The sequence below is a fragment of the Lonchura striata genome, chromosome 11 (assembly GCF_046129695.1).
Source record: "Lonchura striata isolate bLonStr1 chromosome 11, bLonStr1.mat, whole genome shotgun sequence".
NCBI lineage: Eukaryota > Metazoa > Chordata > Aves > Passeriformes > Estrildidae > Lonchura > Lonchura striata.
Genome location: NC_134613.1, coordinates 18,044,253 through 18,062,786, shown reverse-complemented (window position 1 = coordinate 18,062,786; position 18,534 = coordinate 18,044,253). Strand labels below are relative to the sequence as shown.

Genomic DNA, 18,534 nt, shown 5'->3' with positions numbered 1-18,534 from the left:
TATTGCCATACCCAGAGAAGTGAAGAGCAGTCATTTGTCCTCATCCATGAAATCCTGTGTGAAATAACACAGAGGTTCTCTAGAAAATACATTAATAGAACTCACTGTATTAATTCTTCAGTACTTAACAGAGCAGAAAGGTGTCTGTCCCATTTTAAGAAGCTCCAGTAGCTTTCTATTTTACTGACATCTGCAGATTTTTATAATGTCTGAAACCACTGTTGCTTTGAGGAACTTGAACCTGAATTTTCATTTAATGTCCTACTTTCCAAAGGATTTCACTGTGTTATCCTAAGGTGGAAAACCTAATATAATTCTAGGAATCTTGCAGTGTAATTGTCTGAATGTATATGGAGTTTGTGATAAACCTCCCAGCCACTGAAATTGGTTTAGCTATTTGTGAGAAATACCATAAATGTTTTAAGTACAGGCAGCTGCTACTGGAACAGAATCTGTAGGCTGGCATGAGGGTGTTGGGTGGGAGCTGGGCAAGGAAGGTGGGATTTATATTTACCTGTTCTTATTAGTTTGGCTTTCAAGACAGTTCATGTGCAGGCTAGATCCTGATTTCACAGTAGGACCAGTGCATTCTTCTGTATCTGGTGCAGCAAGTTCTTCCTGCCCCAAAAGATAGAAATGACTTTCTGGGGCTCAGAGCAGGCATTGGCTTAAAGGATGTGCTTGTCCAATAATAAGAGAAAACAAAGTTTAGCTGTTTAGCTTCCTTTCCCTCCTCATTTTTACACTTGAAGTAGTCCAACTTACTGGCTGTATTAGGATCCCTATGTATCTTGGCTAGGTTATGACCAGTATGATCTGCTTTTTGCTTTTCCTCTTCTTATTGGATTAAAGGTTTTTAAAAGTTTTTCAGAGGCTTCTCCCTGCCTGTCTATTGGTTGGAGAAATTCACTTGTCTAGAAACCTAAATTTAGTTCTTTACTGACGCAGAGTAGTCATTCAGACTTATCAGTCACTCAGTTTTTCTCCTGTGTTTTTGCCAAAGAACTAACTACAAGATAAAATGAAATATCTTCCAAGCCTGCCTGGCTCCTTGTAAACTAAGTTTGCATCCTTAGAAAAATTTGAATGACATGTACATTATGAACCACGGAATCACTTTAAGTGACTGATGTAAAGGCCGAGCAGTAAAATAAGAGGGGGTAAAAAATCTTCCTCCAGGAAGTATTTCCATGATTTTTTGACAAGACCTGGTGTTCAGCAGTGTCACCTTATTTCACTGCTGCTGTGCACTCTTCTTGCCAGAAAAAACCCACCAAAAACTGTCATGAGTTTGAATTCACAGGGAATTAGTCTATGCCAATGAGAAATTCTAAAAATCATATGTGAAGTGAGCTTGAAAGGTTAGAATTTTTTTCAAGCATGATTTGATTTCTATATTATATAATAAATGATCTTGTCTAGGCAATGTTTTTATGCTCCTGTTTAGGACATCTAGGTTCAGAACAGGAGAGAGCAGCTCAGGTAGGTCATGAGGGAGCTTGGCAGGTTTTGTGCATTTTTTGGTTTTGTTTCTTTTTTTTTAAATTTGAGCTCTCAGTAGGACTGGAACTGCTAGGGATATGTTGTAGGGCACACATGAAGATTGTTTGCAGAGCTGTTCTTGGAGCTCACCTGCCCAAATGGCAGCTAGTGCTACTAATCCCCTTTTCTTGAGTAAGTTTTTGTAAGAGCTCAAAATACAGGGAAAACTATCAGGCCTAACCATTCTGGGGTGTTCTTGCTGTACAAAGGGGAATCTCAAGGTTGAAAGCGGGTATGAATTGGACTGATTTAAAACTCTTGCAATTACTTGTCCATCCACTGGCTGCCTCAGAGGACCTTTTGCAGAGGGGCTGTTTTGATGCACAAGCTTGGCAGGTCGCTTGGTATTTTAAATCAACTGGCACAAAAACATTTTGTAAAATAAAGAGAGCGTGTGAGGGAGCAAGGCTGGCTGGAATCAGCTAGGAGAACTTAGGCTGTGGTTTAATTTCTGTCTCACTAAAGGCAAACTGTGGGATTTGGAAAGGAGCAAAGAATGAACAAGATCCTGCATTTTTGGTGTGGAAAGCAGAATGGTATTTCATCTATTTTAAAAAGAGCTTGAAGTATTTGCAGAGCATTACCAGTTTTGCAGACATGAGTAACAGCAGAAATTCCATTTTTAATTGTTTTGCATTCCTTCATCTTAGAATCCTGGATCGCTTAATACACACATTAAATGGAAACTTAGAGTTTTTGTTTAGAGAGAATATTTTCTGCTGGAGTGGAGGAACTAAGGCAAGAGAAATTCTAGTTCAACTGGTTCAAAACTCGATATAAGAAACTTTCACCAGGTTATAGAGAAATTCCAGGGACAGACCAAAAAAGAGGAAAAATTCTTGACTAAAATAGCTTTTGCAGGATGAGTAATCGTAGATTTTGATTAAGAAAAATTCTCATCAGAATATGAGCATCAGATATTATGGAAGTTTTTCCTTTAGAGCATTTTTGTTAGTTTGTTTTTTATGTAGTTTTGAAATGTTTTTTAACAAATAATCCAGTGAAATGGGTAAAAAATGATCCAAATTACCTTGGACAAGGTTGGATTTCTTGAGCAGTAGGGAGAACTGCAAATACTCATAAATTAGTTTTCCTGGGGGAGTGGGGAAATTGCTGGAAGTATTTCAATTAAGGATTGATAATTGCCATAAAAAGCAGATATGAAGTGAGGATTGCTGGGAGGAAAGGTGAACTGAGATGTGAAGAGGAAGAAAAAAAGTGCTTATTGGGAAAAGGAATGTGTGTGAGCTAAAGCAACTTATAGAGAAGGACCTACAATTTTATGAAAAATAGCTTAAACTTGCTTTTTCTTTTTTGTTTCAGTGTTCTGAGGTCATGAAACTTAATCCACAGCAAGCTCCGTTGTATGTGAGTACCAATTAAAACACTTTCCTATTTTATTTACACCTTACTATTCCCACAAAACACTTTTTGGAGATGCTGCTTCTTTGCTCCCTAAGCAAAGGGATTTGTATTAATTCAGTTTGGATTTGTATTTGTATTAATTCAGTTGCAGATGCTCACTGGTGACACTCTCAGGTAAGTCACAGAGCCCCTCTGGTTTCCAGCAGACTGTTTGAAGTAGGTTTTGAGCTCTGTAATGCTGTCCCTGTGCAGGATCCCCCAGTTCTGTTTTTCCTCCCCAAGGTGTGCTGGGGTGCATGGCTGTGCTCGTGTCACTTAATGTGTTGAGAGGTGGTGAGAAGAAATTGCTCGTGTGGAAAAACAGGGCATCCCAACGTGCAGGGCTTGCCCACTGTGATAATATTTTTCTGTTTGCAGTTTTAAACGTGGCAGGGAGGACCAGGAGGCAGCGCAGGGCTGGGCTGCAGCAGGGTAGGGTTTACGTCAGCCTCTCCGAGCTCGTAACCCCCATTAATAAGGAACAAGCTTCCCCTGGCTCTGAATAGCAGCTTTGTTGGAGAACATGGGCACTGTCAAATCAGACCTGGAGGAGTGGGGGTGTGTGAGCGTGTGTTAAATCTGTGCCAAAGCTGCCAGCCAGCTCTGTAACTGTTTGCTTTCCACATCACCTTGCCATGCTGGGAGCAGCCTGAGCTGCTGCAGCTCGTGGTCCTGCCCGCAGACCTCGCCAGCCAGGGCAGAGCTGGATGTGAGGATGGAAAATTTGAAGGGAAAATTGGTGATAGACCTTTATCTTGGAGAGTGTTGCATGTTGTCAGTAATGGATCATATTGACCTTTAATGCTGTGGAGTTTTTAAATTTTGCCTACCTTTAATTACCAACTAGAAGTTTGCATTGGAATTTATTCTCTACCCGCTGTCCTAAGTCTGTGCTTGAAGCAAGATTTAAATACTATGTAGTGTGACCTGATTTTGTAGAGTGGCTTTCCAGGAGTACACCATATGCTGAATTTTGAAACTAAATGTTGCCTGAATTTTGTTAAATCTCAAGTCTACTGAATGTACCTTGACTTTAAAGTTATTTCATTGAAGTTTAGGAGACATTAAGAGAGAATGGAATTTATGTGCAAATATATGATGAAATTGCTACAGTAGAAACACGTGAATGGTGTAATGCAGAACTAAATTATCCTCATATCATTTGAACAGTGTATGACTTTGCTAATGGATTTCTTTTCTCAGGCTTATCTACTGAATTAGTTTATTTTCCTGCTGTTTTGTGTGGGGTTTCATTGAATATGTAATACTGAAGTGGTACACTTAGAAGTCCTCATTCCCATTTGACAGAAAACTGGGCTGAGGTCAGATGTAGCCTGATGTAAAATAATGATTGTATGGCACTTGGTATAGTGTTTCTTTTCAATGCAAATAAGTTACATTATTAATACATCAGTGACTCCCTTTTCTCTCCTCTTCCCCTGGTCAGGTGTATACACAAATCAGCTCCCTTTCAAAAAAACCAAATTTGTTGGTAGCTTAAGGAAATTTTAAAGGTCAAGATTTAGTTTTTGTGTTTGCTCTCAGTATAAATGCTTTGTACATTTTAAGATCAGTTTTGTTTTCCACGTGTTGCTAATTGACAGCTCATCTGAGAGTTGTTAGGTGCCAGCAGAATACAAAGAAAAGGGTATCTTCCTGTTATTTCTATTTTTCTAAAGGCAGACACAGCAGTCTTGTGGTCTGGCTGTTGGGAGGCAAATAACAAACCTCACCACATTCCTTCTTCAGAGTGATGGCAACTCCATTTTTCACATACAGCCTCCTTGATCTTGTTTCCAAATTACTGAGAATAGTATCCTGTTAATTCCTCCATGAGGAATTTCATCTCTGTGAATGACTGGAAATAACAGGCAACACTGACATGTCAGAGGATTTCCCTATCTTTACTTTCAGGAAAATATGCTTCTTCCACACTTGACCCTTTTGTTTTTGACATCTTTGCGTCTTCCTCTTCTAAGCTAATATCTTAAATTAAAGATTATGCAATTTAATTTTTTTTTTTACTAAATCTGCCATGAGTTTCATCCTGAAAGATCCATTAGATAGTTGTTTCCATTAGCAGCATTACTGAACTCCTTTTAGGAGGAGAAAGTGAAAAAATGATGTCTCCAGTTCAGTTCCTGGAAGCCAATTAGAGAGCTAAAGCATACTTTGTCCTATCTGGTAATTACCAGGTTGCCCAGATTTCATAAGTTATAATTAAGAAAAAGGGTTTGGGAACCTGGAGATGTTCAATGTATTTGGGGCCAAAGTTTTTTGGGTGATGGAAAAGATGGCATTTCCACATTCACACCAATAGAGAGATAGAGATTCTTGTATTACTCAAATCAGTGTGCACAAAAGGAAGGAAGACCACCTGCTGTATCCTTCTTGGTACTTTCTTTTGGCTGCTTGAACTTCTATTTACCTCTTCTGTAAAAATCATCTGTCCTGCCTCTGCAGAGCTTGTGACCACTGGGAGGTCACAGCCTGTAATGATGAGACTACTGGCCATGATAAGTGTGAAGATTAAGAAATAAGGTGGAAAACATATCCTGTAATAATGAGTGTTGTGTTTTTGTGGTTCAGTGTCTCATTTCAGCCTTACCTCATGGTTCGCTTGTTGATGAGGTTGCCAGGAGCTGGAGCTCAGCATTGTCGCAGGTTTGGGCTGGGACAGCTGCTCCTGCTTACAGCTGGCTCCTGTCCCCCAGGAGCCAGGATCCCAGAAGCACTGCGTGTGTCACCCAGAGCTGTTCTTACCTCCACTAAGGAGCTGTTCAAGGAGCTCCCCTGGCCCTGGGAGCTGCTCCCAGCAGTGCAGTCATGGGGCTGAGGAGCTGGTGCCAGGAGAGATAAGGGCAGGGAAGTGTTCCCCAGTTTAGCTCGGGTGCGATAGAGCGATGCCGCTGCTCACGTGGGCTGGGGGGCAAGCAGCTCCCTCACCCCTACCACCCTTCCACCACCATGTCAGCATGGAATTGCATTTAGAAAGGGTGGTGGGACTTAGCAGAGCCTGTGGCTGTATATTGTGGGGTGAATTTGCAATAAAAATGTTCAAACCCGCTTCCTTAAGATATATCAATTTCTACAGCTGCTAAAAAAAACGTGCACGTGGCCAGGCAGTCCTTTGGTTATCTGCCTCAGACTGCAGTTCGGAACATCTTTATTGATGCACAGACACTGGATTCAATCCAAAACTAACTTTACTCACTTCCCTCTTGTATTTCGGTGCCATCCTGTTGATATGGGAATTCTTATCAGGCACAGTGTGGAGGATGCAGGACAGTGTTTCACACCTTACTTGTGGTCTGCCTGGGACTTTGTGCTCAGGGAGCCCAGGGTCTCAAGGCTGAAGCACCAAGCTGTTCTGTTTGCTGGCAGGGCTGGGGTGGAACAGGAGGGTGGGAGATAAGAAGTCACAAACTTCAGTTTTGATTGTTTTTTTTTCGTGCTTGCAGTGACCTCAGTGATTGTCTCTTTTTATAAAAGTTCTATCTCCTACCACCAAAAGTCAAAATTTCAACTTCAGCATTATAAGGTATTTCCTGGCTCTTGTCACTGTTGTATTGGAATATCCAGATCGTATAGGAGTATGGAAAAAAAAGGATTAACAATGCTCTGAACAATGGAAGCTTATTATTAGTGGCCTTTTTATTGTTGTGATTCATTAATTCTCTGTTTATAGATGAGATGGTTTACATTAGTCACTTAGATTAAACTCCACTGTTGCTAACATCCATGGGAAAGTGCTTTGCAAATGTGAAGTGTTGATCTTTTTAGAAACATCATTAATTGGGAGTTGAGCAAATTATTCAGCAGGAGATTTAATTTCAAAAGGATCAAGGCTCACAAGCCATATCCTTATATCCACCCAAACTTTAATAAATATAGAGTACACATGAAAGAATGATCGAAGTTGTGTCTTCAGCTGCACAGAGTGTCCTGAAAATCTCCCTTCAAAAGTGATGTGCACAGCTTCTGACTTCAGCCTCTGCTGGCTCTGGAGTCTTTAGAATTTTGATAATTTTTGTAACCCAGTTGTATCTCCTACATCTCTGAAATCAATGTTAGTTTGGGGTTTTTTTTAGAAAAATGACTTGAGAGCAGTATTTGGGTATGAATATTTGGAAAAGCGCTGGGATGACATGCAGGGAATGCGTTGGGAAACATTAATCTCATCTACTCTTGATTGCAACCAAGGTTACAACCTTAGATCTGCCTTTAAGACGGGAATATTTTTTCATGGTGATAATGATCAGTGGGTGTGAAATGGAAAAGATTAACAGCTGGAGAAGCATGATGTATTGCTGCAAACTTTCTTTCCTTTTTCCTTTTAGATTAAAAGGAACAAACGTTTTAAATCACAGCACTCCTCCTCTGCATGGTTTGTCTAAGGTGTGCCCACGTTATTTGGAGTGACAAACCCAAATGTGTCATAACTGGTGATTGCATGGGAGGGCAAACACTTAATTGATAAAAATGCTGCCATTGACTTTGGTCTTTAATCAGGTCTGTGGATGGAGTCTCTTGTCTAAACTGCCACTTAGGAGCTGTGTAACCTGCAGAGTTTCTCAAGGAGACTTTTTGATAGAGATGAGAGCTCCCACTTCCAAGGCAAAATGGCATGCAGCTTAATGAAGAATGAACTTCAAAAGCCTCAGAAGGAATGCATTGACCCTCTCTTAATATAACCTGGGGTTTGGGTACAGTAGGTCTTCTTCTGTTAATGAATGAACTGCTCCTGTAAATCTCCCAGTTTGTCCTGCTTTAATCTAAAACTGAGAAAAAGGATAATGCTTGTAATAATTTCCTCCCACTTACATATTCATACAGAATGATGCCCTACTGAAGTGCACCGTGTGTACCTGAGAAAATTGTAATGCCCTCTGATGTTCATGTTTCAACCCCTTCCACTTTCTGAGATAATATTAAAGAATTGAACAAAAAACGTTCACAATGCAGAGTTTTGAGGCTGGTGGCAGCAGTGTCTGCCCCAAGTGCTGTGGCTCCCCATGTCCCTGAGTGCAGTGAGGTGTTGTACCTGTGTGTGCCTCACATCTGGCTTCTTATCTCAGGTGTCACTTGTGCACTCTTGTGTGCTATACAACACAAAAAAACAAGTATCTCTGTGAAATATCTACAATTAACGTTCTTCAAAAATCTCTACCAAGGGGACAAAAGGACAAAATGAAATACTTTTATAGTTCTACAGTAAGATGCTGTCATGAGGTTGGCAGCTGTGCTTAAGTTACTGTTCTACTAAAGCAGAAATTGTTTGCTTAGTGGCATCTATGGTGACAAAGGCCACTGAGCTGCCTGAATATCTGAGGTCAGTCCAGCAGAAAAGGGAGAACATACCACACATGCTTTTGATGTGGGAATTTCTCAGGAAAGTCACTATACAGAAGCCCTGTCTTTGTTTCTCTCAAGGTCCTTAGGCAAGAGGACATCCATCCTTGATGTTTAGTTCAGCTCTGTGGTGAGAGGATCTGATAAACCTCTTGTCTTTTATTTGTTGAGTACTTGATTTCTTCTTAATGACAAACTAGTTTTCTGCCCTACCTTCAGAATGTCTTTGAGTAATGAATGAGTGGAGGCCTCTGAGCACCTTTTACAAATAAAATATTTGCTTGCATTGCTTGTGGAAGAACCTGCTGGTTGGTTGGTTTTAAGAAAGTCAGCTGGGGCGCCTGAATAAACTGATTTTTTTTTTTTTTTTGTAAGAGGAATATATTGCAGCTTGTCTGGCTCTGCTTTAATTCTCCAGGCAAAATACTTTCCTCACTAAACTGTGCTTGACCTCATCTTTTAAGTTTTTGTCACTCAGATCTTTGATTTAGATTCTTTTCATCCTCCACTTGCCAAACTCTGGTCTGCATCATGCAAGAAGCTGTCCCTTCTGTGGAAATGGGTGTCTGGCAGCTGCCACCTGAGCTCAGCACCGTCCCCTGGCAAGCTCCCTGCTGCTTCTGGGTTTTGTCACACCTCAGTGCAGACTTCTGCTCAGTCTGCTTATTATGAGGCTGATTGCTTGGCTTGCTCCTCTTAAGAGAGACATTCTGTAGCTCATGAGATCTGTGTGATGTTAGCATAGGGCTGTTGGTGAAATGGTCACTTTTGTGCATTTGCTTTGCCTGGAGAAGTCGGATGAGGCTGCCAGACCATCAGCAGCATCTTCCTCCAGGAGAAGCTGTTTCTTAGATTACAGCTTAGAGGCCTTTTCTCAACCCTTCTTCCATATTGTCTGAAACTCAAAGTGCTGGATATGGGTTCAAAACCCTCCTCCCCTCATTATCTATTTGAACTTTGCTTCTGTGATCCTGTTTTGTGGGTGTGAAAGTGCTGGTAAACAATAAACAGTCTGGCTTGAAGTCTGGAGCACTGCTCTGAAATTCTGCCCTTAACTCACCACTACTTTGCAGCATTACATGTGAACTTTAATATGACTTGCAGAAGATGCTAGAGCTGGTACAGCTGGTAGGGGTGGGAAAGCAGAGACAATAATCTGCTTTTGAGGAGCTGTTAGATCGCTTCCTCCTGTTTTCTTAAGCTGCAGAAGGAATCCTTAAAGTATAACACTAAGAGTTATATTAAAATTGGGTGAAATTATGTACATATCTTGGGCTCTGTGTTTGGGATTCATTATTTTTTGTGGTAGCTGATGAGCTGGGAGTAGCTGGGCAGACACAAGAGATGGTGTCCCCATCCCCAGCATCACTGACACTGTTGCCTCCTCTCCTGTCAGGAGGAATAAGCAATGGAGGTCTGCATTTGGGTTTAAGAGAGCAAAATTACTCTTCAACTACTGTTACACTGTGGGTTGTATTCTTATGTTACCTTTAGAATGAACAAACACATTTCCCATGTTATTCCTCAGGATACTTGCCCCTGCTGTATTTCCTGTAACAAAGTGCTGACAGTCATTTTGTTCAGCTAGAGGCAGTTCTGACAGCAAAGCTGATGTGAGAGCAGTGCTCATGAAGATGTTGATTTCATGAAGCCAGAATTTCACATAGCCTCCCAAATCCCCTGCACTCTGCTGCAGTGCTTCCCATTGCTTCCAAAGGCTGTGTTGGATGTGGTCTCCCTGCAAGTGCTCATACACTGCCTGGCTCAGTAAAACATTTCCATATTGTGCTTAAGTGCAAAATAAAATGTGAACCACTGTAGCTCGATGCTTTGCAGTGCCATCAAGTGGCAGCTCTGTCGCAGGACACATTTTCAGAGCAGTCTGTGTTTGTATTGCTGTTTTAAAGTATCTGTTTTAAACAAAATAAAAGTTTCATCTGTCTGCAGTTGGGGGGGGGGGTTACTTTATCAGTAAGATAATGATTGTAATGGTTTCTGTTCTCTAATGGCAAAAATGTCACTTAAAAAAGTGTCTCAGGCATTGCAGTAGCTCCAAGTGCTGTAGCTGTGAAAAATTTAAAGACTGGCGAGGATATTTTGCAGCTGGCAGGAAAATGAGTGCTCTGGAACACACTGAGCTCTGTCTCTCTGAAGGTTTTGCTGTACTGTAGAGGAGGCTGAAGTATCAGGAAAAAAGCCATCCTTCATCTCTCTTCTGCTTTTGGACCTTAGTGTTCAAACCTGATTTTTTTTTTTTTTCTTTTGGTTTTCTTTAAGACACCCCAAGGTTATTTGTGAAAATAGTCCAGTGGTAGAAGATTGCTTCTAATAATATGTCATCATATGTACTTTATCTTCCAGGAATTGTGACTCTCTCCATCCTTCTGGTGCCAAGAGAGTAGCTGGATTTCTCTTAGTCACTGCACACATTCAGACTGCCTGCTATTGCTCCTAAGCACTGCAATTTTGTTGTTATTGCTAGATGGGCAATTAGTAGGAAATACTATCAATCACTCAAGCAGCTGGTTATAAAATTACCTGGTTTGGTTCTCGTAAGTGTAATGAAGAACAGAAGAGGCTTTAGGATGAGGCCAGAGCAAGACATCCACATCAATTTGGGTGTGTTTTTCTAGGAACTGATTGAAGTAGTTTCCAGAATCTCAGAAAAAAAAAGCCTAAAAGTAAGAGCAATACTTGTCATAGAAACTGGATGGTACTGGAGGGGACATTCTGCAACAAAGAAATTTCCCCCTTTCTTTTGTCCTGTCTTCATGTTCATTGTGACATTACAGGGACACTTGCATAATTTAAAGGTTAACTCCAATGTGTTACTGCCTTTGTGTACATCTACACCTCCTTCTTTATACCAGGCTTTGTGGTAGAAGGGACTTGGGGTTACTGCCACTACTTGCTTATTCAGGCCAGAAAGTTCACAATTCTTTAAGTTGATAGCCTGGCTAGCACTAAGCTGCCTGAATAAATGAAAATTCAATTGATACTTTCTTTACTGTACTGCCAAATTCACCAAAACAATCAAGTCCCCATTGCAGTTTTTCCCTGGGTGTTTACATTTAGTACAAAATGTTGAATGGTACCCTTCTTATCCTTTCTGTTTTCTCCTTAAGTTTGATTTTGCTGCTAATTGTACTGTTAATTTTACCATGTTTCTGTGTATGCTAACATTATTAGGAATGACCTTGGCTGGTTTTGGTTTTGGTTTTGTGAGGGCTGTCTGTGTGCAGCACAGGCTGGCACTGAGCTGATGCACCCTGCGTGCTCTGAGCGAGTGCTGCAGAGCATGTGGAGCCCTGTGCCAAGGCAGTGGTACAGCTAAATCAGCTATTAACGGCCCAATCTAATAAACCTGCCTGGTTCTTGCTAGCAGAGTGGCATGTCAGGAAGATCTCTGCATGAAGATAAATCATGTGTCTCTTTCAGCACTAACGAGATCCTGTTACTTTGATGGATTTCTGCTGGCACTCTGTAGAGATCTCCTTTGAGCTGCATGGATTAATACGTGTGTAATGGTTATAATAGCATCTTGCCACTCAATAAAGACTCATCTTGGAGCTGATTGATTTGGAGGCTGACAGAGACATGCTCTGTCAAAGGATGTGGGCCACTAAAAATGGATTTCTTGGAGCATACCCATTTCCACGGGAGTTTGTGCTGCTCACACTGGTTCAGAGTAGAAAATCCACCCCTTGCTCTCCTCAGACCTTTTATCTCTTTGTTTGCAAGCAAATCCTGCTGCAGGATTAGACACCTGGACTGGCTTGGGCCGTGGTTGAGGTTGTGAGATGGTGTAAATAAATCAGCCCTAACAATGCTGGCTCTGCAGACAGGCAAATTGAGGGTGTCCATGCCATGGTTTTTAGCACAGGTTGCACTCGGGGTGGATCCATGAGAGCCAGATTGGACCTGGAGGCAACAGCTCAGGGCTGTTTATCATAAATGTCCTTGTTTTCCCACAAATTCTTTTTTGCCCTAAGAGTCTTGAATAAATGGTCTTTTGACTCTGCACTTGTGTCAACATTTCATCCATCAATGTGCTAAGCTAATCTTATTTTTGGACCAAATTCTTTTTCACCTTTGAGGAATGAAAGTGGTGGAGAGTAGAAAGTTATTTTGTCTCTATGTCAGTGTTTCAAGTCATGGCTTTGTGGCTAGTTTTGGAAGAGATCACTTGGCTCAGTGCAGTGTTAATGAAATATAGAAGGTATCACCTTGATTTGTTCTGTGGGCTGGCAGAAAAATGTCTGCCATCATTCTGCTCTTTTGGTGGCCTGCGGGCAAGACAGAATGGTCTGTGATTGTATTTTCTAAAGAATGAGAGAGTGCTTTGCAAAATCTGGCTTTCTAATCATAGAGGTGCTCCAGTATCTGTGCTGTTAACCTGAAATCTTTCACTGGTAAAATAATAGCACTGCTGTTAATTTTAAAAGGAAATAAGGTTAGGTCTGGAGGTCCATTTTAAAAAAAAAATATTTATTTTATTTAAAACATTGGAGTTATTCTTGTTGTCTTCTTTTTTGTGGATGTTTGTGTTTTTTTGTTAGGAAAACTTCTCTGCTTCATGCTTTAAGATCAAGGAGTTTGAAGTCATTGACTATGACTGCCCCAAAACTTGGCAGCTTGCCATTCTGTTTATTTCTGGAGTCTTTCCCTGAAGGTTTTATCTGCAGGAGGTTGCAACACTCCACCCCAAGGACATCCATCTTTCTCCCTGCTCCTGACCCAGGTCACTGCCTTTATCATGGGGGATATCTCCAGGTGAGGGGGGATTTCTAGAGCTGCTCATGTTCAGACAGATTTCACAGCCCTACCTTTGTTCCTGGGGCCTGGAGTTCTGCAGAATGAACCGTGTTTGAAGTGATTTTTTTTTTTTTTTCCTCCTAAGTGCTCCTCTGAGTCAATCTATAGTGGTGAAATTGAGGATGTCTGTAATAATTGCTGTTACCTTGCTGTAACAGATACCTCAGACCTCTTCCCATGGTCCCTTCTTTTTCTGTCCGTGTGCTGGGAGCTTGCAGGCTAAATGGCTACATCTGGAAAAGGTGATGGATGTTCCAGGCTGAGGCATTTGAGATCCACTGGCAGAGAGGGAAAGGGACTCAGCTGGGTGTTTTGGAGGTAGAACCCATCCCCAGATCCTGCCCCTCAAGTGTGAGCTGTTCATCTGTTAACCGGGGAATAGCAGCCTGGAAGAGTTTGGTGGATGTAGGTTATTTTCTTGCCATGCAAGAAGAGCATCCTGTGGTTTTTGGATCCAGCAGCGATAGTGCTGTGTCACAGCTGACTGGCTGGAACACTTACTCAGACCTGGAAAAACTGGGATCTAAGCCTTTCTTAATCAAAGGGTTATTCCAGGAGATGAGAGCACTGTCATGTTTGCTCTAAAAATAGTTGCCCAAACCACCATTTCCTTTTGCAGTCAGGAGCCTGGGTGGCTGCACATGGTTTTGTTCTGCATGGGGATGTCCATGTGTCCTTTCCAGATGTCATTCTCCGAGGGTTTAAGCACAAGTTTGCACCAACCCAAAGTAACCTTAGATGGGAGGGATCTTCCAGGGTACTCAGCTGAGCTATGGGAGCTGTTTGGGAGCAAAAGTTTAGCTGCTGATCTTGTTGTGTACTGACAGAGCTAGATGGTAATGGATCATTGAGCATCTGAACAATTATATTGCACTTTTTTCCTTATTTGATGATTTCTGCTACATTTTGTAAAGGTGTCTTTTCCATGTTCCAGCTGCTTGCAGACTCCTCTGCAGTTCTCACTTTGAGGTGGAATTGTCTCAACTTTCCCTTTGATTTTGTCTAGTTTAATTATTGTCAGTGCTGCACATTTTCCAAAGAAAACGTCATGTGATTGAAAAGCCAGCTGTTCCTTTAAAAGCCATCTGTATGAAAAGTACTCAGTGTTTAGACCACAATTCCCATTTCATTGATGGAGAAACTCAAAGCACAGGGATGTGAAAGGACTTGCCTCCTGCTGGAATTCCTGCCTGGGTACTCTGTGTCAAACAGTAGCTGGGGTAACAGTGAGTTCATCACCATCTAAAAATTAATAAATAAAGGTACCAATGAGCCTGAACTGCAGGAAGAGAAGGAAAAAAACACAGATGGGATTTTTGTGCTGTACTGGGTATGGTGAAGCTCTTCTGGGAGCAGTTTAGGGCTTCCCAAAGGAGAAGAATCAAATCTGCAATAAAGCAGTGACTCACCAAGGGCCTGATTCATGTTGTGAGTAGGGGAAACAAACCAAAACTTGTTACAATGGCAGGTTACATTTACTAATCTAATCCAGCCTCTTCAATAACGCATCATAACCCCAAAATCTACAACTCTTAGAAGGAAATACCTAGGGAAGGAAGCTTTCTTCCCTGCACATAAATCTCCGACCCATCTAACCCATGGACTTCCCATTCAGTAGGCTTGTGCTGCATGAGAACACAGCCACAGTTTGCTGTCAGTGGTCAGCAGCAATTTTTGTATTTTGCTTTTCTGGGTAGAATAAATTAATGATTACTGGTTGTTAAAGTAACAATTGAGTGCTGCAGTAGTGCCATCTAATGCACACTTAATTTTCATAAGTATTTTTAGATTTTGTGTGTGGAGATCAGTGGGTGGTTAGTAGCTTAAGTAATGTTCTTTAAAATTCCCAGTATGAACCATGGGGGGGAAAACCAGCTTAGAAATTAAATGCTGCAGCTACAAAAATACAACTTGCCTTTTTGGTTTTCTGGGATTTTTTTGTTGTTTTTGTTTTTGGTTTGTTTGGTTGGTTTTTTTTTTTTTTTTGAATATGGGTTTTTGTGGGGCTTTTTTGGTGTGTTATGTTGGGGTTTTTTTGGGGGGAGGGGTTTTGGCTAGTTTGGGGAGTTTTTTTGTTTGTTTTTGTTCTCAGAAATGTTAATATTTGTTAGCCAACATGTTAAAAATACTTTTTCCCCTTTTTCAGTCCATTGTTGACAAGCATGCCTGTTTCTGGTAGAGCTGATATTCCTTGGGGAACCTTCCCTACTGCCAACTAAACTCATGGTTTTCATCCTAAAGCCTGGAGTTTTGCATTTGCCAGGGCTGTTTTCATGGTCCCAAATGATGATCAATTCCCCCAAACCAAACAGATTTCCAGAGCCTGAAGTGGAAAATAAAGATGTCTTTATATGCTTACAACAATTATTTCTTTTTGGAAGATGGATAGTATTTTTGAGGTGATTACATATATGATCTTAATTCTTTTGAGCGTAAAGATTTTGTTCACTTTGTTTCCACTTCCAAATATTGCTGAGGTCATCTATTAAAAAAAAAAAAAAAGCCTTTGAAGGTAAATAGTCCATTTCAGCAAGCTAACTTGGAGTTGTTTGTGCTTTGCCTACACACCAGCCACAACTGCTGGAAAAACTACTACCTAAAAAGGTGGAGTTGTGCTAATGCCAGCAAATCATGCTGACAAACAGGTGCCTTACCTAGATAGGTCTGGGGTTTGTTCTAATGACAGCATTTGGGCCTTTTTGGAGATAATTGTATTTCTGCTGCCCTAACTACACTTACACTTCAGAGATGGGCCACACTAAAATCCATTTCTATGTTGTTTTCTAGTTTAAAGCTCGAGGTCAGGCTTGGCTTTTCCAGTGCACCTGTCCCATGGTGAGGCAGACCTGCTTTCTCCCTGTGGTTTGGAAAAGGGAACATGTGTAGAGGAAATAGCCCTGTCCACCTTCTTTACATCCCGTTACGTCTGAGACCAGGGATTTTCGAGATCCAAACAAGGGACAGGGTGGCCTCTTTCATGAATGAACCAAGATGGAATGTTTTCATTTCCAATGGGCTTTAAGCCAAGTAAATATTAGTCGATCCAAACTAGTTTTGAAATTAAATTATTCTTATTTGTTGGAGCATTCCAGAGAATGGCTTTGATCTGTCTGTACTTTCACCAAAGGGATATTGGCAGGCTGGCCTCCCATTTCTAGCCATTTGGGATGAAAGAAGGGTTATAATAACCACCTTGTGTGGCAGTGATCCTGAACAGATGACATTTTTTGGACAATATTAAATGGATAAAGGTAAACATACTTCAATTAAAATGTTTTTGGAGGCTGAATGCAATAGGGCTGTTGGAAAGTCTTCTATGTGGGTTGGAGGAATTTGGCTGCATTTGTAACTGATTTTCTTTAACTCTAGAAATCTTGGAAAGGGAGGGGTTTGTTCTGTGCATTATTTCCTTTCCAAATAAATACATTGTTTGAATAACTTAAAAATCAAATCAAAATTGGCAGTGAACAATGAAATTGTCAGTAACTGGGAGGTAGAGAGGTTGAAAAAGGAGGGTTTTTTGTTTCTTGGATCACATCAGCACAGTGACCTGTACCAGGCATAGTGACTGAGTTAGCTCAGGTGATACCTGCAGGGAAACTGAAGCACACAGCAGTTAAGTAGCACATTATCAGTCTTACCAAAGGTATTTGGAGACAACTTAAAAATTAAAGTAAAAAATCCAAAAATTGAGATGTTCAGTGTCCCACAGTCTTGGCTGAAGGATCCTCCAGAAGAGGTGGGAGCAGGTTGGTGGAGACCCTCCCACCATGAAGTGCTGCTTAGACACAGCTGAAGAACCTTTTAAATTGATACCAGTTGATAATTTGTAATCTCCCTAGACTTAAACAATAACTGAATTAAAATCTAAGGAATGGAACAAGTGGGTTGGAAGGATCTGCTGGAGGTGACTTGTCTGACCACCCTTCACCTTCAAAATTTGGTCAGGTATCTAACTAAGTTCAGCTATATGTTTAACTTCTAGCTTAGATTTCAGATTATGTGGAACCTCTGGTGTTGAGGTTTCTTGCATGTATTTACTAGATTTTCTGTAAATAACTAAATATGCAAATTGCCATTTGTAATATTGATGCAAATTAAATTGCTTTTCCTAGGAATCTGAGTAGTTTGCATGGACAGACAGGTGCCTTCTCACAAAAACTATGTCAGTTTGCTTTGATTTCACAAAAATTAGACTAGCTGTATTTGATCTGAGTTAAATAAAAGAAAAATCTCTTTTGACAGATACCGTGTTAAACACTCCGTGCTGTTGGTGCGTGTTCTGAAGTGTCACCTGCATTTTAAATCTGTTTAAGTACTTTGTATGTTCATGCCTTGAGGGAGAAGTGGTTTGAACAAAGACAGATATAAAAAAAGAAAACACAAAGGGTTTGTAGGTTAAAACTCAAGCTTTTGTTTTTTTGAACATCAGCTCAAATCTGGATCCATTTGCTTGAAATTTAATATTTAGTTTTCAACTCGGCATGTGAACTGGTCATGCTTGAATTTAAGCCTTGATTTATTTCTTTTTGCACCTGTTTTTATTTTAACACTGACTCTATACAAGATAGAGTTTTGCTACATGGCTCCTTCCTCCCCAGCTGGAAGTCTGGTCTGATATTATCGCGTGAGACCTTTCTAAAATTTACATTTGTAACTCTACAACCTCTGAAAATACAAACTACACTCGCTGCTCCATTAGATTATGGAGTTCTTTTTGAATTTATGGTTTTCTTTCCTGTGTCACAGAACTAACCCACATATTTTAAGACCAGTGGCTGGTCGTGAACTTGCCCTGCAAAACCTTGTTTGTATAAAACAAGGTGCAGTCCTGCCCCTGGCAAGAGGTGCCAGATGGGCTGGATCAGGGGAGAACTGGACATAAATTTGGAGGAGGAAACTTAAAAGGAGCTGAGGGAGAGAAGAGGGAGACGTGAGGCAGAGCGTGGGAAGTGATGCTAACACAGGATTGATGTACAGGAGGGCCTGAAGTCTGGGAGTTTTCTACAACAGTTGTATTTGACAAAGAGAAGGCATGAACTCAGTGATCTTAACGGGGAGGTTTTAAAGGAAATGACATGTGCAGTCTCTTGAATATGCAAGTCAGAATTACATAATCTGGAATAACAATAATAATAATCATAAAATCTTTTCCAGATTTGCAGCTGTTATCGTATGCTCAGTGGGGTGGTGGCAGGGAGCAGGCAGCCACAGCTGCTGTGTAAAACTGGGGCATCCACCTGGTTCTGATCTCCATAGAAAAGGGACAGGAGGTCACATCACAGACTGTTGTTCTCAGTGTCTTGTAGTTTATATAATGTTTTCAGGCTAATAAGCAAAGTATGGGGAGACCCCAGAGGCATTTAAAAGATGTGTAGATGTGGCACTTGGGGACATGGTTAGTGATGGCTTGGCAGTGCT

General features: G+C 41.0%; 1 protein-coding gene across 1 annotated transcript in view; it reads left to right on the top strand.

Moving 5' to 3' along the window:
- Positions 1 to 18,534, top strand: part of LOC110470594 (uncharacterized) — a 134,494-nt gene that overhangs the window by 55,513 nt on the left and 60,447 nt on the right. Inside the window, exon 3 of the mRNA XM_077786011.1 lies at positions 2,866 to 2,910. Coding sequence (XP_077642137.1) covers positions 2,878 to 2,910 — 33 coding nt within the window. The 5' untranslated portion in view covers positions 2,866 to 2,877. The remainder of the gene's footprint in view (positions 1 to 2,865; positions 2,911 to 18,534) is intronic.